This window comes from Trichomycterus rosablanca, chromosome 6, assembly GCF_030014385.1.
Source record: "Trichomycterus rosablanca isolate fTriRos1 chromosome 6, fTriRos1.hap1, whole genome shotgun sequence".
NCBI classification, from domain to species: domain Eukaryota; kingdom Metazoa; phylum Chordata; class Actinopteri; order Siluriformes; family Trichomycteridae; genus Trichomycterus; species Trichomycterus rosablanca.
Window position 1 is genome coordinate 32385897 of NC_085993.1, and position 25410 is coordinate 32411306.

Genomic DNA, 25410 nt, shown 5'->3' on the forward strand with positions numbered 1-25410 from the left:
ATATGAAAGTATAACAAATCATGAACATCTCTCATTTTAACACAAGGAGGTTGCTATGGCCATAATACTTTGACTTTAATTTCGTAATTATTTTGACTTTAATCTCGTAATTATTTTGACGTTAATTTTGTAATTATTTTGACTTTAATCTCGTAATTATTTTGACTTTAATCTCATAATTATTTTGACTTTAATCTCGTAATTATTTTGACTTTAATCTCGTAATTATTTTGACTTTAATCTTGTAATTATTTTGACTTTAATCTCGTAATTATCTTGACTTTAATCTCGTAATTATTTTGACTTTAGGTTCGTAATTATTTTGACTTTAATCTCGTAATTATTTTGACTTTAATTTCATAATTATTTTGACTTTAATCTTGTAATTATTTTGACTTTAATTTCGTAATTATTTTGACTTTAGTCTCATAATATTTTTACTTTAATCTCGTAATTATTTTGACTAATTTCGTAATTATTTTGACTTTAATCTCGTAATTATTTTGACTTTAATCTCGTAATTATTTTGACTTTAATTTCGTAATTATTTTGACTTGAATCTCGTAATTATTTTGACTTTAATCTTGTAATTATTTTGACTTTGATCTCATAACATTTTGATTTTAATTTCATAATTATTTTGACTTTAATTTCGTAATTATTTTGACTTTAATCTCGTAATTATTTTGACTTTAATCTCGTAATTATTTTGACTTTAAATCTTGTAATCATTTTGACTTTAATCTCGAAATATACGACTTTATTCTCAAAATCGAAACTTAAAAAAAAATATTTCTTTACAGTGGCCCTAATACGCCGTCGTAGTTTCTTAGGGGTGCCTTAGACCCCAAGGTTAAAAACCACTGCCTTTGACCTAGTTTAAAAGTAGGTAGCCTATCACCTTACCAAGTGCGTTGTCATGCTACGCCTGAGCGATTTGGGACGCAGCCTAGTCCATGTGATGCTGGAACTAAATGTGTTCAGTATAACATGAGGAGACTAAATAGGAAAGGATGAATGAGTGCATGAATAAATAAATGAATGGATATTCTTGGATAGAAATGAAACTTAAAAGCTGGATTGACGGCGCACAGGGACTGGACTGATTTACCCACAACACAGTGCTTCTCTCTACCAGCACAACAAACACTGAATTCTGCAGGGAATGCGAATGATGCGCTGGAAACAGGACGAGCACCCGTTACGCTGCGTGGTGAAGATGATGGCGAATTTAACATCGGGTTGAGTTTAAATGCATCGTTAGAATTACCTATTTTGAAGCGGGTCAGCTCGGATGATGGCTGCTGCGCTACAGCCGGAGACGAGGAAGTTTAGCCGGGCTCTGAGTAAACCTGGAACCGCGGCAGAGCTCCGACAGAGCGTGTCTGAGGTGGTCCGGACCTCTGTACTGCTGGTGAGGACGTGTACACCACATTTACTTCTGAATGAATGAATCTGGTGCTTCATGTGAATAGGGATTGTTCATTGTTTTATTATTTCAGATATTTAAGCACGTCTCAGTTGTGACTGAATAATTAGAACACAGAACGATGTGCAAAGGGCAGTGTCCCCAGAGGAAACTATGTGTGCATTGAGAAGAACATACTAAACTACTAGGTTTGGAGCAAGAAGGTCCTGAGTTCGATTCCCAGGTGGAACAGTCCGGGTCCTTTCCGTGTGGAGTTTGCATGTTCTCCCTGTTGTCTGCGTGACAGTGAGTGACCACAGCCAAGCGAGCTATACATTGACATGGACAACAGCCTCTAAGCCTTTGTCGATGTAAACTTTGCTTGACTCTTGTCAGTGTCACCTGTGTTCTAGAAGCTTCTAATTCCTGTTGGCAGTACCGGTTTTTGTGTTTTTTTTGTATCACATCTTGACCATCAAAAAAAATGTCCATCTGCATAAGATGATGGATTGGGATTTCTTCATGACCTTAGTAAAAGACCACTATACTTTTTAACTGGTGCAGTCAAACTGGTCTGTTTTATATGGGCATGAAAAGTTACTATAGTAATAGTTTCTCTACATACTTTTTAACCTGCTTTTACTGTTCTTCAATGGTCAGGACCCCCACAGGACCACCACAGAGCAGATATTATTTAAGTGGTGGATCATTCTCAGCACTGCAGTGACACTGACATGGTGGTGGTGTGTTAGTGTGTGTTGTGCTGGTATGAGTGGATCAGACACAGCATCGCTGCTGGAGTTTTTAAATACCGTGTCCACTCACTGTCCACTCTCTCACTCATCTATTGCTGCTGTTTGAGTTGATCATCTTCGAGACCTTCATCAGTGCTCACAGGACGCTGCCCGTGGGGCGCTGTTGGCTGGATATTTTTGGTTGGTGGACTATTCTCAGTCCAGCAGTGACAGTGAGGTGTTTAAAAACTCCATCAGCATTGCTGTGTCTGATCCACTCATACCAGCACAACAAACACTAACACACCACCACCATGTCAGTGTCACTGCAGTGCTGAGAATGATCCACCACCTAAATAATACCTGCTCTGTAGTGGTCCTGTGGGGGTCCTGACCATTGAAGTACAGGGTGAAAGCAGGCTAAAAATGTATGTAGAGAAAGAGATGTACTACAGTCAGTAATTGTAGAACTATTGTTGTTCTTCTATATGGTAAGTGGAGCTGATAAAATAGACACTCAGTGTAGGAACAAGGAGGTGGTTTTAATGTTATGGCTGGTCGGTGTATATCTATATCTATATCCATCCTTCCATCCATCCATAGGGTCTGCATAGCTGCATACCTGTATAGGTGTCCTTGACAGGGTATAAGGTTTGCATACTAGCTTGTATATATACAGTATATATACCGTATATATATATATATCAGTGGCGGCTGCTGGTCTTTCAAAGAGGGGAAGCTCTTTGTCGGCTTACATCATAAAATTTGTCAATTTATTTACACATAAATTCTGCCCTCTGTTCCTTTTACAAGAAAATGACCTGAAATGGGTTGCAGTTTGTCTTTCGACTCCACTCGCAAAATCCGCGATGGGACTGAAGCTCCTAGTGATTAAGTGACTAATGAAGTGTATTGCTTTGGCAATACGAATGTCCCTATTTGTCATGCCAATAAAGCTTCTTTTGAGTTTGAGTTTGAGAAGTGACGGTGTAGCTCTCAAACTAGCTGTCAATCAAAATGGGATTCAGCCTTTTCACTGATCCTCCAATCATCTTGCAGAAGCTCAGCGTCCAGATGCATTTTAAATATACTTTAATGTAATTAAAACTAATAAAAACTAGCATTGTTATGCAAATAAAAATGGTAAACATGACCTAATATCTTCAGACTTTATGTTTTACCCTTTAAACCATAGTTAGAAACGATAGAAAACACCCAGGACAGGTTGCCAAGCCATCACACGGCAGACGCACAAACACACTCTCACACACAATTTTAAGTAGCTCCAATTGGCCTGACTGCATGTCTGAGAATGTTTGGGAGGCAACTGGAGCACCTGGAGGAAAACCATGCAGACACAGGGAGAACATGCAAACTCCACACAGAAAGGACCTGGCTGGGGAGTCGAGCTGTGTGGCGACAATGCTACACAATGCTCTACCCTGCCGCCCTGCACAATGCTTAATGTTGACAATTGCATATAATGTTATTTTTTAAAATACTTATGTTATTTGGTTTCTGTTATAATTGCTTATCCACTATCTGGCGACTAAAATTTTGCCAAAAAATCATAGGTTACTAAGATTTCTTTAGCTATTCATAATTTATAGTCTTAGGAATGGTCCTGATCATGAAAGATTTGTCTCCAAGAGAAAGCCATATGTGTGTGATGGAGTCAAATAAAAGTGGAAAATGCATTTGGAGCATTTTTTCATAATCTGGTGAAATCATTAAACCATTGCTGGATCTGTAAACTGTCAGAGAATAGCTTCATCTCAGCCATTAGGAAACAGAGAGGTGGAACTATTACTGCAACTTCATTTCATCATGCCATTAATTTACCTTTTGTGTGAATGGTGGGAAATTCCACCCAAAAGCAGACCAAAATCAGGAGTGCACTGTGCTGTAGCATAATTCATTTACTTTTTTTAAATGTGGTTTACTGTGGTCAGCAGTAGAGTGTCACAGGAAAGTGAAGGTCAAAGAATTGCATGCTTTTGCTTTTTTATCAGTAGCAGTGCATCAGTCCAATGTACTGCTAGATAATAAGGCATGATTAATTACTGAAGAAAATGCATTTCCACAGCTGTAAAGTTTAATATCATTGGGCTTTACACTTTTTCAGCTGATGCTTGGTATTGGGCAGGGTATTTGTACAGCTTTAGTAATGGAAACCCACTTTTTTATCACAACTGCTGAGTTACACCTTTGCCATGCCCAACATAAGGCTAACGTCACGAATTCAGCTCCTCTGTGCTCCCAGAGCACATTTATTGTGTAAGTGCCACACCCCTGTTTCTGTGAGCACATGGTAGAGGAGGCTTTGTTTATGGTGTCAAGCCAACACCTCCTTATTATGATTGGTCAGTAGCCAGTGATCCACAGCTACACCTCTTTTCAGGTAAAATTGGTTTGTTTGGTTAGTGTAATTGGTCATGACTTTGTATGGTTAGCTTGTTCTTGATTTAATGATTATGGTGTTCATGTTTTTTGGTATTCTGGTTTATGTTTCTAGTCTAAAGTCTTGTTTAGTGAATACTGTATAGTTCTTGTTTTGTTAGCTTTTGTGTTAGTGTGTACAGTTTAGCTTGGCTTAGGGTTTAGGTGAGTCTTAGTCTTGTTTCATGTAATTAGATTAGCGTTAGCATTTAGCTTAGCATGGGTATGTCTTGTGTTAGTATGTCTTGTCTTGTGTATCCTTGTCTTTTGTTATTATTAAGTCGTTACAGCTAACAATGTTAACCTACAATTATGAAAGGTAAACACAAGTGGGATGTCAGTATATGGAAATCTTTCTCCTATGTTTTTAGCAAATTTTCCTAAAATACATTCACATTTAAACTACATAACATGGCCAAATGTTTGTGGACAATAGGAGATCAATAATTTGGCCCTCTGTGCACATATAATAGCCTATATTGTTCTGGAAAGGCTTTCCACCAACTTTGGATTATGTCTGTGGAAACTTGTGCCTGTTTAGACCATGTCCTAATGGACCTTGCTTTGAGCTTAGTCAGGATTTAAAGGGTAAGGGTTTTCCTTCAACTACACAAAGTTGGAAACATGTAGTTCATTTTATAAACCTGTTATCATCAAGTATATTTGAGCAATAAATATATGTAGAAATTTGGTGATTCTAATAAAGTAGTCGATCTGTGTAAATAGCACAGTGAAATAGTATTATGCAGATAGTATACAGATATTTGAGGTCCATATTAGATCTTTATCTTGCTTTACCTCTTGAGCAATACGATCCTTTTGCATTATTATTATCTTTTCTGAGTGTGTATACAGTAGGTGTTGGAGATCAGGAAATGCCTGCTGATTAGCTAACTGAATACATTCATTATGGATGAGGACAGCCTGGGTGTCAGATCTATTTTTAAACCTGCTTTGTCCTGAAGGTGGAATAAAGGGCATCAACGAGTCCTACAAATTCCTAATGGATAACTCTAAGTGGATAAGGATTATTTTTTAAACAAAGACTCATCTGGATGGTTTGTGTCTTAAACAGACTCTCTGTAATTCTGCCAGTAAACCGTTATGACTAGGGCTGGCACCGATCCGATACTCTGTATCCGATATTGGCCCAGATCACTGGATCGGATATTGGAAGGAAAAAAAATTTGTAATCCGATCCGATACTGTTGCTTAATGTAAATAACACTTAATGTAAATAACACTTTATGTAAATAACACTTAATGTAAATAAGGCCATTCAGAAATTAAAACACACTGATCTACTTAAACTTTTAGCATTTTAAAAAATCATCTACTACTGCCACATCTACAAACACTGTTTTACAGCGTGTCGTATAAAGTGTCTACAATTGGAAGATGTGGATGTCAATCAAACGCGATGGAACAATTAGAATTGTGTTTGGTTGAGATTTTCCGTTAAAGTTCTGTCATGTTTTTAGATGATTAAAAACCAAAGCGCGCTTATTAATAAACCCTGCACTAATGGATTAAATTTCATTAAGGATGTGAGAGATCTCCAAGCCGGGACAAGATACGTACATTTGTTTATTTTTTAGTATTTAATTGTTTCATTTTTATTGTTTATATTTTTATTATTTATTTTATAATTTTTTCGCTGCCTCTTCAAGGTGTAGACTTGAGAGTTAACAGATCTAGAATTTTATATTAAAATTATAATTTATTTGTTAAATACAGATAAAGTTGCACTTTACATTTTATTTTAAATGTTTGTATGGTGCTGTTAAACAAGCCAAAAATACTGCTAAATGTTCTGTGTGTAAAAGTGAAAATAAAAACAGCAGTTTTGCATCACTGTGATGATCCTTTAGAATATTTGTTTCACAGTCTAAGCATTTAGATAACAATATCTGTTATTTAGATAGCTAGTTGAACCATGGTGCATTGAGACATGTATTATTACTGCTTAGTTGTTTGAGAGGAGAAATGACTGTTGCCAGTTCAAGCCCCACCTCTTGTTTTTGCATAACTGTATCTTTGTCCATGAAGGCAGGTCTATAAAGATATTGTATGATTAGTTTGGTGGAACTTCTGGCCTGCACAGAGCCCTGACCTCAACCCCAATAAATGTTTTTAATATGAATAAAAACAACAATTGCAATCCTCCTACATTATGATCTTATGCCTAGATGTTATTATGCTCTTATGCCTAAATGCACCCATATTATAGGGAATTAGGTGTCCTTGAAATACCAGAAGAGATATATTTAGCAGTTTAGTGCTCACTTATGAAAAAGTTCCTGCTGGTTTGTGGGAATGTGTGAAGTATTTCAAATAAGAGGCATAATCTCATAAACAGACGTTTTCCACAGTTTGATAATGACTACAGCAGAAGTGTGTGCTTTAAATCAAAGCTAATATTTACTGCATTTGTTTCAGACTTCTTTAAGCCGGTAATAACTGGCTTTGAAGTGCAATCGCAAAAGATATTTTAGTCTACAAGTATTTTGACCTACAAGGCCCGAAAATGTCATAATCCTTTTATCTGTCTTCAAAGATGATGCCTTGGAAATGCAGGTTTGTTTCCATGGCAAAGTTTCTACAATCCAGCACTGTCAGCAGCAATTACTTCATCATTATCGTCAGAGCTTGGAACTGGAAAATGTCTCTGCATCAGACACTTCAGTGAGAGGAATAGATTTTCCAGCTTCACATAGGAAAAAGTCATATCTGTATGATCCTTAACCCAATTTTTTAGCGAGTGTGGCTGTTATTTGAGTTTATGAATCAGATAAAACCAGCTGCATTTTAGCTTATACTCTATCATTTGATTTCTGCAGCTGTGCATGGATGGAAACACTGGTTGCATCTGGCTGTATGCACATTAAGTCTTTTTTTCATTTTTATTTATGCATTTACTTCCCTTTTCTTATGATTTTAGAGTAGCCAATTAGTCTTCTGCTGCTGGGGATCCCGATTTCATCCAAGAATGGTATATTTGCCTGCCCCATGCCCCCTCTGACATGTGCACAGTCCTCTTGACCCTTTCTTATTTGCCCATACATTGGTCAATTCGCACATGAGGCCGGATATCGAGCATGGAGAGCCATGCACCGATCTCCATTCTCCTCCACTTCTGTACAGATGCCTCAGGTTACCCACCAGGGTCCTTACACATCGTTTTAAAGACCCTACACACTCATTAGTTTGGTCCTTCCCACACAGCAGACTGGTGCCCAATTTTGCCTGCTGCAGGCACTGCCAATTGTGCCCGCTAGAGGGCGCCCAGCCGACTGGGGGAGTTCAGAATCCCAGTGCTGCACATGAAGTCTTTAAATAAAATGCAAGGAGGTAAATAGTTGAACTAGGCATCTTTTCACAGATAAATTATCAAGCTGTCCAGACCTGCAGGAAGGGTGTTGGGTACCTCGCCTTATAATAACAGGGTCATGCTGAAGTGGAGAGGATTTTCTCTGATCAGCAGTCCTCATCAGATAATCTCCTGCACTGGTGCCCTGTATCTAATGCAAGATTACTGTCAGACCAGGCTCACTAATACACTGTCTTCCTATTTCATTCTGTTTCACAGAGCAATTTTTAGGTTTCGGCACAGATGTTTAATGGGGTTAAGATCAGGACGCCCAGACACATTAGTTTTGTTTATTGTAAACCATGTGTTGCTTTGAGTGTACTATGTCACTGTTTATGTTTTTATGCTGTGTATCATTACTTTCTTCTATAGAAAACATTGACCAAATTGTAATGATGCTACCACCACCATATTTTACAGTAATGTTGTAATGTTGTTATCCGTCTTCTTCATAAACCTGTACTTAAAAGAGAACAAAGTGAGAAAAGGTCACAAGAATTAAAAGACAGAGTGGAAGAAAAGAAAAAAGATGGATCAAAGGTATAAAATAAGTGTTCAACTTACTTTAGATCTTATCTTTAATTTATTTTGGCAGGTGGAATGATGGCTTTTCTCAAATTGTTTACTATTTTATTTATGCATTTTCTCCTTTTTTTCCCCAATTTTAGCATAGCCTCTCTTGCATCGAAGGAGGGTATTTTTGCCTGACACACCTTCCCTACGTCCCTCCACTGACCCCTTCTTATTTTCCCATACTTTGGTGAAATTGTGAGTGAGGCACACGGAGAGTCACTCGCTGATCTCTTTTACTTTTACTTCTGTACAGGTTCCTTGGGCAACTAAACGTGATCCTTACACAGTGTTGAGGACAGTGTTTTAGTCCAGTCTTTTTTTCAACCAGCAGACTAGTGGTCAGTTGTGCCTGCTAGCAGAGCTGAGATTTGAATTTGGAGAGTTCAAAATCCCAGTGCCGTTGGGTTAGCAGAATATTTTTACTCCAACGAGGGCATGCTTGCATTCTTTTATTTATTTTTTTTGACCTACCTCCTAACAACAACATGATTTCACCACCATCATGATTACAACAGCCATAACTCTTCTGGACTGGAATGGCTTTTCATAAGATGTGTTTCTGTGGGATTTTTGCCCATTCAGTGAAAAAAGAAATTGTAAGATTAAGCTTTGATGTTGAATAAGCAAGGCTGGCTTGAAACTGGCATTCCAGTTTCTTCCAAAATTGTTCAGTTGAGGTTGAGTTTAGGGCTCTGGTGTTTGTTATACAATTGATTTCATAGTCATACTAGAAGTGTCCTCAGCACTCCACTGTTGCCACAAAACATAATAATATACAGTACAATTTTATACATCTGCTTGCAATGGGTGTGGCTAAAACATCTGTACTCAGTAATTACATTTACATTTTCAGCATTTAGCAGGCGCCTTTATCCAAAGCGACTTACAATAATGTGGCAGTATACAGTCTAATCAATTGAGGATTAAGGGCCTTGCTCAAGGGCCCAACAGTGGCAACCTGGCAGTGGTGGGTCTTGAACCGGTGACCTTTCGATTACTAGTCCTGAACTTTAACCTCTAGGCTACAACTGCCATCTTATAATTAAGATTATAACATCTTATAATTAAGATGGGTGTCCACATACTTTTGGCCATATAGTGCACATGCAATCATACCATAACATAAAATACTAAAAATAATAAAATATGGTTGTACTGTCATAGTGTTAATATTTTATATCATGCTGCCTGCTGGTAAATCATGTGTTGTTGAGAAATACTATGTAAGTGAATGGCACAGTGAGAAGTACTGTTATTTACCTATAGGTGGAGGCCTAAACCAGTCTAAATAATGAAAACCAGTAAAGGCTGTTTTCTCTATTTTATTCTGTTGTTGTTCCCTGCTGTTTAAATGTTCTGTTTTCCTTTTCTGCTTTGTAAAGATCATTACCACATGTTACAGTGCATGTGTGTACACGTGTAATGAATATCTACTCTTATATGTGGAACTTTAAAAATCATGTAGAAAGCTTTTGTAGAAAAATGGAGACTGTTATAGCCACAAAGAAGGAGACGATTCCATGTTAATGTCAGTGTTTTTGGAATGGAAGTTCTAACAAGCTCATAGTTATGTGTCCACATACTTCGTCTTATAGTGTTTGTAGTGTATGTAAAGTAGTGTCCAAAAACCTAATTCACTTAAATGTGTCACTGAAATATTTTAGATTAGTAAAGATCAAAAATAAAGTTTTCCAACATGCATATCACCCTTGTAAAAATGAATCCCCCCATTCATTTAGGGTTAATTTCCCTTTTTCTCCCGATATATTAGCACTACCAATTTTTTCCCAATTGCGTTATGCTTCCTCTCTACTGGTGCTGATCCCCGCCCCTGATTGAGGAGAGCGAACTGACACACGTCCCCTCCGACACGTGTACAGTAGCCGACTGCATTTTTTTCACCTGCGCGAGGCGAGTTTTACATACAGATCAGCCTTGTGCACGAAGAGCCACACCCTGATCAGCATTATTCCTATACTCTGTGCAGACGCCATCAGTTATGAGGTCCCTATCCGGCTCCCTACCTGGATGAACAACAGCCAATTGTTATTCATATAGCCACCCAGCTCAGCCAGATGGCAGAGCTGAGATCCGATACGATTCAAAATCCCAGCTCTGGTGTGCTAGCACTGTGTCCAAAAAATGTCCAATGTTTTTACTGATCATTTGAAATTTGATGCCTGCAACTTACTTAAAAAACAGAGGCCTGTTTACCCCTGTGTCTCATTATTCTTCCTTTTTAATGGTTTGGGAACTGAGGACACTAATTGCTGTTTTTTTTTCCATTCTTGCTTGATACGAAACTTCAGTTGCTCAACAATAGTTGTTGTTGTCTGATTCTGTCATCTTGATGCACAGCTTTCTCTTTGTTTAGCAGAGTTTCAGGTTGGATTTTTGATGCAGCAGCGGCAAATGGAAATGGAAATCCCTTACTCACAAAAGTCTTGAGACCTTTTGCTGTGGTACTCCAGCATCCTTTTAGCTTTAATTACTGTATACTTAAGATGTGTATAGAAGAAAGTTGAAGTCCACCTGTTGCAATTTAAATAGCTATTTTCCAAACATTCTCTGTATCAGCTTGTCTTATATTTACTGTAGAGCTTCAAACTTTAGTAATTTAATAGTCTGATGATACAACTTACATATACAGCATGGATTATCCATCTAATAGAACCTAGGTCCTAGTAAGGACTATAATAGCAATGACTTTAATCAAGCTATTCAAAGTGTGTGAGGGCGGCACTGTGGCTCAGTGGGTAGCACTGTCGTCAGGTAAAGTGGTCTGGGTCCTTACTGTGTGAAGTTTGCATGTTCTCCCTGTATCTACCTGGGTTTCCTTAGGGAGCTCCATTTTCCTCCCACAGTCCAAAGGTGATTTGGAGATACAAAATTTGTCTGTGACTGTGTTTGACATTAAAAAATAAAGAAAATAAAGAAATATTTAAAGTGTTTGCTCTCTTATCCAAAGGTTGTGAGATTGAGCCCTAATGATGCTACAAGCCATCATGTTGTTGGTAGTTGGGAGCAGATTGACCCTGCTTTCTCAGAGATGGCATTCTTTCCATCAGTCACAATGCTAACCAATCTCGGGCATCTGTGGACTCATTTGTGTAGACGAGGTGAATTAGCAATGCCCTCTTAACTAGGGAAAACTGGGGTGATTAACCAAGAAATGGTGCAGTTCTATTGTGTGTGTGTGAGAGAGTAGTGTCAGTTGTTTAGCATTTAAAGACGTTCACTTTCCTTTTTGCTGTGTCTGATGACTCAGTGTGAGATCAACCTGGTTCCAGTATGTCTAAGCAGTTTTGTGAATCAGACTGTGAGATGTATGTCATATCGATTAAGAAACAGAGTTTCGTCGGGTTGCCTGAGAGATGTAGAGAACGTAAATTGAGAGAGCTGTACAGATATTTGGAAAAGGAAACAGAGCACTCAGAGAGAATGAGTAGATGCCCATTATCATCTGAGGAGACAGTTCCCCCACTGTCTTGTCCTGTACTGAGCCTGATTGATCTTTCCTCCGGAAGCCTGCACGTCTATATCAAGGTTACTCTTACACTCGCGCATACTTTTATTACTTGGCAACATCTCAGAAATCCGTTCGATGTGATGCTGTAACACACGCTTTCTGTATGCATCACACAGCTGAATGAACAGTATCATTATGAACATCCAATCCATGTGATGCTAAATGAATAGTATCTCTGTGAGGATCCGGTCCATGTGGTTCCTGCTCCTCTGAACATGATGGAGTGATGTGGGGTATGGATCGAACACAGCTGAGGCGAGGACTGTGAGAGACCTGAGCTAAGATCTGAATGTTTTTGTGGTTCTGTGGGTGTGGGTGTGTGTGAGTGCAATGGGTTGTGCGGCGAGTTTGATCTTATGGAAAGGCTGGCGGAATTTGTGGAATAGAAACTACGTGTGTGTGGGGAAAGTAGAGACGGAGGAAGAAGAGATAGAAGAGGAAACACACAATGAAAGCCGCAGGGAATCACCGGAACCACCAGAACCGACCACACTGGTAATGTGTGTTTAAGATTGTCAAAATAGATTTTAAACAATATGCATTTTCCAACTGTAATTTACAGATTTTAGCTCTACATATTTGTTTCATATTTCCTTTGGTTCATACAAAGTAGATGGTCAGGTGCTCATAAGTGAAAGTGAGTGTTTTCCCCCAATATATTATATGGGCGGCACGGTGGCTTAATGGATATCACTGTCGCCTCACAGCAAGAAGGTCCTGGGTTTGATCCCCAGGTGGGGCGGTCTGGGTCCTTTCTGTGTGGAGTTTGCATGTTCTCCCCGTGTCTGCGTGGGTTTCCTCCGGGAGCAAAGACATGCAAGTGAGGTGAATTGAAGAAACAAAATTGTCCATGACTGTGTTTGATATTGAACTTGTGAACTGACCCTGTCCTGTCATGAATGTAACCAAAGTGTGTAAAACATTACATCCTTATATCCTAATATCCTAAAATCCTAATAAATAATAATAATAATAACAATATATTACATATGGTAATTAAATTGAAAAAATGCATTTATAACATTTATAAACAAATTTAAGTTTGTGTCCTCTATAGGGTTTTATATCCTATTTTTATTTACAGACCACATTTCCGTAATCCTTTGTAAAATGCAATAAAAACAAGAATTTGTGATTTATTAATTCTCTTTATTTTATTACTAACCTTTATTTCACTGACTAAATTGCAAAAAAAATGAAGTGAATAACGATGAATATAATCTCTTCATCATGGCACCAAGTGAACATTATCCTCAAAGTTAATGTGTTAGAAGCAGGAAATATGAGCAAGCGTAAGGATTTGTGCGAGTTTGACAAGGGATAAACTGTGATGGCTAGACGACTAGACGGTCAGAGCATCTCCAAAACTGCAGCTCTTGTGGGGTGTTCCCGGACTGCAGTGGTCAATATCTATCAGAAGTGGTCCCAGGAAGGAACAGTGGTAAACCAGCGACAGGGTCATGGGTGACCAAGGCTCATTGATGGACGTGGGGAGCGAAGGCTGGCCAGTGTGGTCCGATCCAACAGACGAGCTACTGAGGTTCTGAATTACTGAAATTGCTGAAGAAGTTAATGCTGGTTCTGATAGAAAGGTGTCAGAATACACAGTGCATCACAGCTGCAGGGCTGTTTTGGCAGCAAAAGGGGGACCAACACAATATTATGAAGGGGGTCATTATGTTATGCCTGACATTTGGAATTTGCAGCCTGCTACACACTAACAAAAAAGTTGGGACAGAGCCATGTTCATCACTGTGTTACATCACATTTATTAATTAGACTTTTTAATGGTTTGCAGTTTTGCAAGGAATTTTTCTCCATTCTTGCTTGATATGAGACTTCAGCTGCTAAACAGTCAGTTGCTGGTGTTGTCTGAGTTTTCTCTTTATGATGCATTGTACATTATTATAGTTTCAATAGTAGACAGATTTAGACTGCAGGCAGGCCAGGCAAGCACATGTACATGCAAGTCACCGCTTGCTCTCAAAATGCATCTTTCATCTTCTTTCTTCAGTGTAAGCAGCGGTTATAATTTTATGCTGCTGTGTGGTTGATCTGAGTCGCGGTGCTGCTGTTTACCATGCGCTTTCATTTTGCAACAATAGCAAAGCGTTATCAACTATTGAACTTTTTCAGGATGTTTTTGATGCTCATTTATTTGAAGTTAAATGGCAGTGGCCTGCCACTGTACTTTGTTTACTTTACATTATATTGTATCGTATCGTATAACAATACTTCTTAAAAGCATATCGAGATATGAGTTTTTTAGTCATATCGCTTAGCCCTAGTTTGATACTCTACTTCCCAAATTTAAGAAGTCCACTTGTTCCTTCACCTTCTACCTTAATCTCCAGTACTTCATCAGTATCAGTCATCACTCTTGTTTTTGCTGCATTTATCAGCTTGTTATATTTCTTTGCAGCCTTCTCAATATGACACACCAGGTCCTGTAGAGTTACTCTGTTGATACCTGAGATTCTTCAGCATTCCTGGATCTTCCAGCAAAGCCTTGTAGCTCTTTTCTCATAACTTGTTCTCCGAGGATGTTTAACAGACGTGGTGAGACGTAACATCCTTGTCAGACTCGTTTTCTCACGTGTTCATGTGTTATTATTAATGTGGCAGTCCGGACAGCAGCATGTTGTTAGCTGTACAGATTCCTCAGTAGTTGGACTGGGTGTGAGGGGAAATCCATCTCCAGTATGGTTATCCATAATTGAATATGCTGCACCATTTTAAATGCCTTTGTGAAATCAATAAAACATAAATATAGTGCCTGGTTTCTTTCTCTTGCTTCCTCCATGATGATCTGGAGGTTTGTGATCTGACCCTATGTGCCTCTTCTTGGCCTAAATCCAGCTTGTATATTACATTGTACTTTTTAGAGGAGTAAACTTTAGTAAGATTAGAATTAAAAATTTATAAGATAAGATTCTATGACTGGCTTGTAGAGGTTGCCTGCACTATAAAAAGTGACACAGTGAGCGATGCTAACAGAGATAAAAACGAAATGTAGCCAAAATAAATATTTACGACATGCCAAGTTTCTGTTTGTGTCCATTATAAGAAACATTTTTTTTGCCTTTTTCAATCTAATTAAATCTAGTTCAATTACCCAATTGCATTATGCTTAATCTCTACTGATGCTGATCCCCACCCTGATTGAGAACAGCAAGCCTGCATCTTTTCACCTGCATGGGGCGAGTTCATATGCGGTGCAGTTTTGTGTATGGAGAGCCACAACCTGATCGCATTATCCCTCAACTCTGTGCAGACGCCATTAATCAGCCAGTAAAGGTTGTAATTGCAGGATTATGAGGAACCCTGATCCGACTCCCTCCCTGTATGAACAACAAGCCAATCGTTGTTCATGTAGCCGCCCAGCCCAGCTGGATGGCAGAGCTGAGTTTTGAACTGACGAGTTCAAAATGTCAGCCCTGGTGTGCTAGCATGTTTTACCAGTGTTTACGGCTTAAAAATAATAAGTTTTGGGTAATAGTAATAATAGGTATTTATTAATACACTAAGATTTTCTTTAATATTTTATTTTATATAGAAAAAACACAGTGAGCGATGCTAACAGAGATGAAAAAAACTAAATTAGACCTGTCTTGTCTAACAATAATAATAACAATAATAATAACAATAACAATAATTATAACAATAATGATAATAACATTTATAATAACAATAACAATAATAATATTAATGATAATAATAATAATAACAATAACAATAATACTACTACTACTACTAATAATAATAATAATAATAATATGAAAAAGAAGAAGAATTAATAGACATGTCTCTGCATGTCTTATGTTGGTTTTTAATGCAGGGCTAAATCATCAGCATTGAGTACTGTTTTTTAGCCTTGCCCGTTATGTACAAAGATTTCTTTAAATTTGCTAAATCTTTTAATAATGTTATCGACCGTAGATGGTGTAATCCCTATATTTTTTGATAATTTGCATGGAGAAACGATGTTTTTAAACTGTTTTACTGTTCACTTACACGCTAATATAATGGCTTTGTAGACAGAGAGGGTGTGTGCTTGACTGGCCTGCATGTAGTCCAGATCTATTGGAAATGTAAGGCACATTATAAAGAGACATCGTCAGACAACAGTGACCATAAAAACAATTTAATTAATAGGAAATGTGCTGCTGGCATCGTTTGTTTACAAAATACAGTTAAGTTGCTAACTGAAAACATTTGAAATCTTTTCTTTGTAATTTTGTCAGTGAATTAATGGTTCAAAATAAAACAAATTATAGATTATTGCTTTTATTGCATTTTGCAAAATGTCCCAACTTTTCTGGAAATGGGGTTTGTACTGTCTTACGGTGTTCCTTGTGTTAATTTACCCCTGTCCCAACTTTGTTGGAGTTGTTCCAGGCATCAGATTAGAAAATAACACATTTACAAAAATCAATATTAATGCATCATTGTAATAACTCATTCAGAATGCTCTGTTCGACCTGTTCTAACGCTGCCAGCTGTGTTTTGGAGCTCTGAGGCCCATCTGTAAAGCTTCCTATGTGGGTGGGTGGGTGTGTGCAGATGTGGAAGGTCGTGGATAGTTTGCTTTTGTTTTCGAACCCCACCTTGGCTTCTAACCAGCAAGCCCCTCACGAGCCTCTCGAATCATTACGTCAGGTTGTGAAATTATGCAATTTACGCAAGCTCACTTAAAAAGCTTAGGGTGGAGCGCTCTAAGTCTAAAGCGACATCTGGTTTGTGCTTTGTTCTGTTTATTATTAATGACAGTTTTTCTTCATTGTCCTGATCGTTAAGGCCTCTGAATGAAAATTTGAACTGTGGTGTTTAAATGGTTACTTCATGCGTGAACACATTTATAACGGAGAAGAGAACTACTACACAGGCCTCAGGTATAAGACATTATTATATTAAGCCTAATGTAAATGTCCTTAGTAGGGCTGCCCCGATTGGTCGACCTAGTCAAGTGTCAATATTTTAAGTTGATGCATCGTTTTTAAAACTGTGTATGAATGATCCTTTTTAATTTCTACAATGTTTTCATTCATATAACCATTCATATGATTTCCCTTAGCACTAATTGTTGCGTACATGACCTTAGTCATATTTGGTCCATCCACTGGCTGTCGGCATCAAGCGCAGTCTTAAAAAATGCCATGTGCAGCAGTCAGAGGCCGATTGTAGAAAGCTGTCAAAGATAAGCTTAACGTTTTCATTCATTCATTCATTTTCTTATTCGCTTATCCAGTCAAGTTTTGGGGGGGGAGGGGGGTTTGGGGTGCTGGAGCCTATCCAAGCTTTTCAATGGGCGCAAGGCACACAGTAACACCCTGAACGGCCAGTCCATCGCAGGTCAGACACACATACACATACACACCCATTCACTTATAGGGCAATTCTGTGTCTCCAATTAACCTGACTGCATGTTTTTGGACTGTGGGAGGAAACCGGAGCTCTTGGAGGAAACCCACGCAGACACGGGGAGAACATGCAAACTCCACATGGAAAGGACCCGGACCACCCGCCTGGGGATCTAACCCAGGACCTTCTTGCTGTGAGGTGACAGTGCTACCCACTAAGCCACCGTGCTGCCCAGCTTAAAGTTTTCCAAGACCCAAATCATCAAAAGTTTGGGAATACTTACAACTGGCACAAAACAAAAATGTGGTTTGTACACTGTGCAAAGCTTTCATGGTACCACAGCAGCACTAGGGCGATGTTGCACGTCTATATTGTTTCATTAAGCTTCTTAATCACAGAGATCTTGGAATACTGTGTTTCTTAGCGAGTTCAGTTAGGGTAATGAGACACGGCAAAACTTTTACTTCTATATTGTTTCATTAAGCTTCTTAATCGCGAAGATCTTGGAATACCGTATTTCTTAGCGAGTTCAGTGCAATTTGCTGCGTTGGGCTCACGATTTTTGCGGTTGCCGTGGCACTCAAAGCGCAAAGCTTCTCACATGAAACTCCTACACACTTTGTTTACATGGCTTAGAATGTGAAGTAAGTTTTGAGTGAATGTGTAGGTTAGAATCTGGGCTCATTCTGTCGTTACTGTATGTTAGACTTCCCTCTAACTATTTTATTTCTGCTATAAGTTTAAGCACTTTGCTTTGTGTACAGAATGCCATTAACACATGTTGCACTTTGTTTAATAAGGAGCGCTTGAGAATTTGATATGGACATAAACCCTGTTTACATTTAGTTTTGTGCCATATTATTATGCCAAACCGTTTGTTGTTAAAATAAAAGAAGCTTAAATGAGATTCTGAATTAAATGACTTGACTAATCGATAAAATGGTCTATAGATTAATCGATAGGAAGAAAGTTGTTAGTGGCAGTCATTAGAGTACTCTTTTTGAGGGGGTAAATTAATAGTACATTTATTTATAAAGCACAATATTCACTCACTCACTGTCTTAACCGCTTATCCAATTAGGGTCGCGGAAAGGGGGGGGGGGGTGGCACCCTGGACGGGGCTCCAGTCCATTGCAGGGCAGACACACCCATTCAACTATAGGGCAATTCAGTGTCTCCAATTAACTTGACTGCATGTTTTTGGACTGTGGAAGGAAACCGGAGCTCCCGGCCTGAAGATCGAACCCAGGACCTTCTTACTGTGAGGCGACAGTGCTACCCACCAAGCCACCATAAAGCACAATTACAGTATGTCAGGTTGTCAGCCTTGTTTAAATCAAATCAAATCAAGAGAGTGACCTGATACTCCACTCTGTGATACCTGACACATACCACTTTCTAATGCAATACCAAAAACTATGAGGAAAAACTTTAATCAAACCCAAATAAAAACAGTCCTCAAGTTTTTGGAAAAAATTGGTTTTTAAAGAGTGCATCTAAAGAAAAACACTTGAGAAGGACTATAAACTGAAAAATCACAAACAAATAAATAAATAGTGACCTGATATTTCATGGTCGGCAGTTTCACAGTTTTACTGTCACAAATGCAAAGTACAGCTGCGTTTAAACTTAAGGCAACACTGTAGAACTATCAAAAGCCATTTATTTGCAGACCACATTGGTGTAGGACTAAAGAACTTCAGACTTGAGGAGTCATGCAGCTACATTCTAAAATGTAAACAGGCTTTTGTCAGCCTAAGTCTGATTGATGCCAGAGTTTCACACCAGCGGTCAACTTCGCTGATTTCTGGTCCTCCTGAAGAGAGCGGTCTGGGGTGCTCTTTAAGTGAACACAGGTGTGGACCTCACTGTGTCAAAATGATCTGCTTCTAAAGCCAGACAACGACGAATGGTTTACCCTCTAATGTTGTTTAACACAATTTTAAATAAACACTTAAGTATTTCTGTTATATAGCAAGTGAACAGCTTTGACTAAAGGACTTCACTCAGTTGACTTCGATGGCAGAGTATAAAATCAATTTCAATTTAAAATCAATTTAAAATGCATCAATTAAATTCTTCTTTCTTTAATAATCAATATTACAAAATGTTTACCTTGTTGTCTACCTTTAGCCAAGATTTACAACAAATTAGACATGACGTTAAAGTTGATGTGTCACAGCATAAAGATCTGAGAAAGTAGAAGCTAGGTTGAGGAAAGACATTGTAGGGACATTGTAGCCTAGTGGTTAAGATACTGGACTTGTAATCAGAAGATCGCTGGTTTAAGCCCCACCACTTGCCCTTGAGCAAGGCCCTTAACCCTCAATTGATAGACTGTATACTGTCACAGTACTGTAAGTCTCTTTGGATAAAGACGTCCACTAAATGCTGTAAAAATGCTGTACACTAAATGTAAATGTAAAAAATGAAAGATGGGAGGGTTTGTGAGCAGCAGTATGGCCTCATGCCAGCAAGTGTAGCAAAGTCCAAAGGGAGTTGCATTTTGTGTTTTTAGATCTACACAAAGCTTGATAGGGTGCTGATAGATGAGCTGTGGTATTGTTTGAGGAAATTGGAAGTGTGAGTGTAGTATGTGAGGGTGGTGAGTGCAGAGGACAGTGTCACAGTGGTGAGATGTGCAGTGGGAATGATAGACGAGTTTAAAGTGGAAGAAGAACCGCATCAAGGCTTTCCTTAGACTCAGTAAATGCAGGAGTCTTCATGAAACATCCGATGTTAGCAAGAGTAGAGAATAACATGAGAGGGAGGGTGGCGAAAAGGTTAAGTTGCAAAAAGTTGAGGTGATGAAAGTGGAAAGTGGAGAGTTTAAATACTTTGGGTTCACGTGTACAATGAAACAGAAAATGTGGTAGAGAGGTGAAAAGGAGAGTGCAGGCAGGGTGGAGTTGATGGTGTAGAGTGGCAAGAGTGATTTGGGATAAAAGGGTATCTGCCAAAGTGAAAGGGAAAGTTTACAAGCCAGTAGTAAGGCCTGCTATGCTAAATGGCTTGGAGGCATTGGCACTGACTAAAAGACAGGAGAGGGAGCTGGAGGTGAAAGAGATGAAGATGTAGCAATTCTCTTTGGGAAGGACAAGGATGGACAAGATTAGGAAAGAGTTTATTAGAGACACAGCGCAGGTAGGATGTTTTGGAGACAAAGTTGGGGAGGCCAGATTGAGAGGGTTTGAGCATGTGCATAGGAGGGATGAGAGCTATACTGGGAGTTATATAATTAGCCACAAATTTTCTTTTAATGGTTGTGTGTGAGATCAGCTGCTGGAAATAAATGTAAATGATTTTTACTGATAGAGTACATCAAACATGGGTTATTTTTTCAGTTATTAATTAAGCAGTTAATCAGAATTTCATTGCTGTTGTGTCATTCTCCTGGCAGAAGAAATAATCTGTTCAGACGAACTCCAGAGTGTAGGGACTTTCCATTGTTTTCTTTCTTTCATAACATCACTTTCTCTCACTCAATCCCTTATACACTTACACATTTACATTTTCTGCATTTAGCAGACGCTCTTATCCAGAGCGACTTACAGAAGTGCTTCCATAGTAAACATTACCTTACTCTAGTTTAAGTAAACAACAGTCCAAGAACACAAATCTGCTCAAACTTGTAAGAAACAAAGTTTTTTTTATTTTTTTTTATTTTTTATTTTTTATTTTTAAAGAAATGAAAGAGCGTTAGTAAGTAAGTACAAGTCAGCTTAAGTGCTTAGTAAAAAGGTGGGTTTTTAATCGTTTTTTAAAGACAGCAAGAGACTCAGATGTTCGGACAGACAGGAAGTTCGTTCCACCATTTGGGTGCCAGTACAGAGAAGAGCCTTGATGCTTGTCTTCCTTGAGTCCTGAGGATCAAGTCGAGCAAGACTAGTGGCTCGGAGGTTGCGTGGCACAGAGCAGGGTTTGATTAGACCACGAAGGTAGCTTGGGGCTGGTCCATTTTTGGCTTTGTAGGTGAGCATCAGTGTTTTTTTTCTATCTGATGTGGAGGAACTTGCAACCCAGGTATTTTTCTCCAACATCAGTGGCTGGCTTTGCAAATGCTACTAGCACACTACAAAATCCTACCCCTAACCCCAACTCTAGTCAGGTTATAGACTTATAGACACTTCCCTCATGGCGTTTTACTTAACTACAGTCAATAATGATGGCGGGAGGAAGATTTGTCTGATTTGGTCTCTTTGCTTTTTAGATGCTGTTTTTTTGGCTTATGGTACATTTGTTTAATCAATTAGTTTAAACTATTATTTCATTGTTTTTCAGATATTTTATTCTTATCTGCAATAGTTAGAAATGCAAATTATTTACGGTGCTCAGTTGGCGCAGTGGTAAAAAACGGCAGCACACCAGAGTTGACATTGTGACTTGTGAGTTTGAACCTCAGGCTGGGCTCCTACCCGAACAATGATTGGCTAGTTCGTAGGGTGGATGCTGGAGATGATTCATCATAACTGATATAAATACGACCTTTGCGCCAAAACTGAGCTTCATATCAACTCATTCTCATTCAGGTAAAAAAAGCGATAGGTACTGCACATGTGTCGGAGGGGGCATGTGTTAGTCACGGCACTTCTTGGTCGGGGAGAAGGTCAGCATCAGTAGAGAGAAAGTGTAATGCAATTGGGTAATTGAACACGACGATTGGATTAGGTAAAAAAATTTGGAAAATGCAAAAAAAAATTTATTATTTGACTAAGTTTTTTGGAAGTGATTTAGTGCCTATTTAGTATACTATTTGGCATGTCCCTTTTTTGCTGTATTGGCAGCATGCACTCAAGCTGGTATTAAAGTAAAGATGCAAAATAGAAGGATTTTACTAGTTACTAAAACTTCTGGCCCCACTATACATACAGTATATTTTTTCGTGAGTAAATTTTTTTAGCAAGGAATTAATACTTTACTGACAGGAGTATCCTGTGCACATTAAACAACACTGGGTCCTGTAGTGTGGATCCCAACACAATGAACTCATGTGCTGTATTAAAACAATAGCACACACACATCACTTGAATCCTTCCTCATGTACTCTCACTCCCTCACACCAAAACAGCTGTATGAAGGAGTGGTCAGCTCACCCTGCTTAAACAGAGGAGGGATCAGAATGATAACACACTGAATTCCACATGTTCAGAGACAGACTAAATGAGGATTGGGATATGCCTGCTGTAGCAGTACTGTGTTGTGTATAGTGGATTGACGCTGTGGGTGTATGTCGGTGTGTCTGGCTGACTTTGGCTTGCTCATACATATACACACTGTAAGGACTGAACCATGCAAGCCAGGGGGGTTCACAGCTCTCGTAATGTACCAACGTGTGAGTCACCCAGACAAGGCAGGATTCTCATAGAGATGGAGGTAGAACAAGAGACACTGCCTCCAACAGGGGTAAGTAGACTGGTGTCTGTAAATTAACTCAGAACCTTACTTGAATTAACATCGTGGTCAATGTCAGCAAAAAACAAAACTTTTGTAAAAATAGCAAGGTACTATTATTTTATCATTATTGATCCTTGTAAAAAATATCAAATCATCTAAAAATTTATTTAGTTTGTAGTGTACTTTATTATGATTAAAGTGTACTTTTTTGGTATCAGTTTGCATAATTATAAATAACACATGCTGTGCTTGTAATCTGTATAATCAAGTTTAACTTTTTATAAAATTAAAAATATGAAACTAAAATAATAATTATTTACACACTCCTTGTTTTCCTACCATATAAGTGATAATGCACTACATTTTGCACTGTAAAATGTGTAAATGTTATGAAGTAACGTCTATGAGCATTTGAAAAATAGTAAAAATCATTATTATTACTACTTCTCACTATAATAATAATAATAATAAATAATAATAATAATAAAACATCCTTTTAATTTCAAAGCCAAAATCCAAAAGTGCGTTTTATTAAGAGCTGCCATTATTACATACCTTATTTCAAGAAAATTTCTAACATAAATGCAATACAAACAATAATATGTAATTTGTTTATTTTCTTAAACCTTTATTTAACTGACAAATTTACATAAAAAACATGTTTTCACTGGCCACCTAAATTGTATTTTGTAAATATAAACAGAATTATTATTTGATATCTGCATCACAGTCAAAAAAGTTGGGACAGAGGGGTGTTTGACAAAGAGTTACATCACCTTTACTATTAACAGTTTGGGAACTGTGGACACAAATATTCCAATTTTGCAAGTGATTGTTTTCCATTCTTGCTTGATATGAGACTTTAGCTGCTCAACAGTCAGTGGTTGCTCTTGTCTGATTTTCTGCTTCATGATGGTCTATATATTTTGAATAGAAGACAGACCTGGGCTGCAGGCAGGCCGGTCAAGCACAAACTTTTCTCTAAAATTTCAATAAATGCCCCTGCATCAGTGATACCTTTATACATATGTAGGTCATCCATGTCTTGACAAATGGCCTTTGCACCTTTTACTATAAACGGTCTTAATGATTTTTATCAAAAAGAAGGTGAAATGTGGACCACAGTCTCGGCCCCAGAGAACTTGTCAGTGTTTCTGCGTAGAACTGCTATCTGGCTTTTTCCTAATGGAACTTCAGGTTGCATTTCTTGATGCAGCAGAATCAAGATGCAAAAAGTATTCCTGAGCCCATGTGGCTATAATATCACAGTAGCATAGTGGTTTCTCATGCAGTGTCATCTAGGGGCTTGAGATCACGGGCATTCAACAGCGGTTTCCAACCTTGCCCAACACAAAATAAAATACCTCTAGATTCCCTGAACTTTTTCACAATTTTTTACGGTAGATGGTGAAAGACCTAATTTTATTTATACACAATCATTATACATAATTTGTTTCCAACTCACCCGTGTATAAAAAAGGTGTAACATATATTCAGATAGTCTATGAACTTTTCACTTTTTTTCAATGTGTTGCAGGTATTTGTTTATATTTACAATATTCAATCAGGTTGGTCAGTCAAATCATTAAAAGTAGTTTCTTAATACTTTTGTCAGTTAAGTAAAAGTTTGAGAGAATAAACAAATCACAGACTCAATTATTTTTTGCATTTTACAAAATGTCCTAACTTTTCTGGAAATTTTGTTTGTACATTATTACATAATTAGTATCTAATTAGTATTAGTATCTAATAGTACAGCTATAAAAATACTACACATCTTAAATGGTACATTTAGCTTTATAATCATTCCAGAGATTAGGAATGACAGGGATTTAAGCCTTTAACTAAAACAAACTGCTTATTATATTAATTTGGTTGATTGCTAAAATATTTAGGGCTTTTTGTATAAATAGTAAGTGAGGGCTCAAGCAATCATCTTGATGTAAGGGAAAGAGTAATAAATCTAGTAATGGTTTACAACTTACTATGACAGCATTTTATGAATTACTGTTAGGTGTAACAGTTTTCTATACAGAGTCAGTTATTGGATATTGGCTATGACCCCTTCCAGCAATTAAGACCAGCTGACCATCTGATGTATTCCTACACTGACGTTTAGTTTTGAAAGGTCTTTAAGGTAACTGCTTCATCTGATTAATTTTGTGATAGGTCTGACACCACAATATATCTGTAAACTTTGTGGCTATTACTTCCTTTACTCTTCTCTAAAAGCTTTCCACATGATTTTGGGGTGTGTATGTAAACAGTTTCACTTAAAAGACCATTTGTAATGTGAGGCACTGAAGTTCATCCCAAAGTCACCCCCAAAGCAACGAATGGGTTAAAGATTACAGCTGTGTAATGTTCATCATACAGTATGTATGTACAATAATGACTATGCTAGTGATGCTAGTGACATTCAAGTGTCATTGCAGTGCTGAGAGTAGTCCACCATCCAAATAATATTTAGCAGTGCAGGTCCTATGGATGTTCTTTTCCAGTTAAGGATTGGGTATAAGGGATAGACAGATTGTACTGAGGAACAGATGGACCACAGTCTGTGATTGTATACACAAAGTGTATGTATATGGTAGACGTAGCT

General features: G+C 38.1%; 1 protein-coding gene across 1 annotated transcript in view; it reads left to right on the plus strand.

Moving 5' to 3' along the window:
* The first annotated feature begins 1084 nt into the window (after positions 1-1084).
* The window catches only part of dock9b (dedicator of cytokinesis 9b), a 134765-nt gene continuing 110439 nt past the window's right edge, over positions 1085-25410 (plus strand). Inside the window, exon 1 of the mRNA XM_062997678.1 lies at positions 1085-1414. Coding sequence (XP_062853748.1) covers positions 1295-1414 — 120 coding nt within the window. The 5' untranslated portion in view covers positions 1085-1294. The remainder of the gene's footprint in view (positions 1415-25410) is intronic.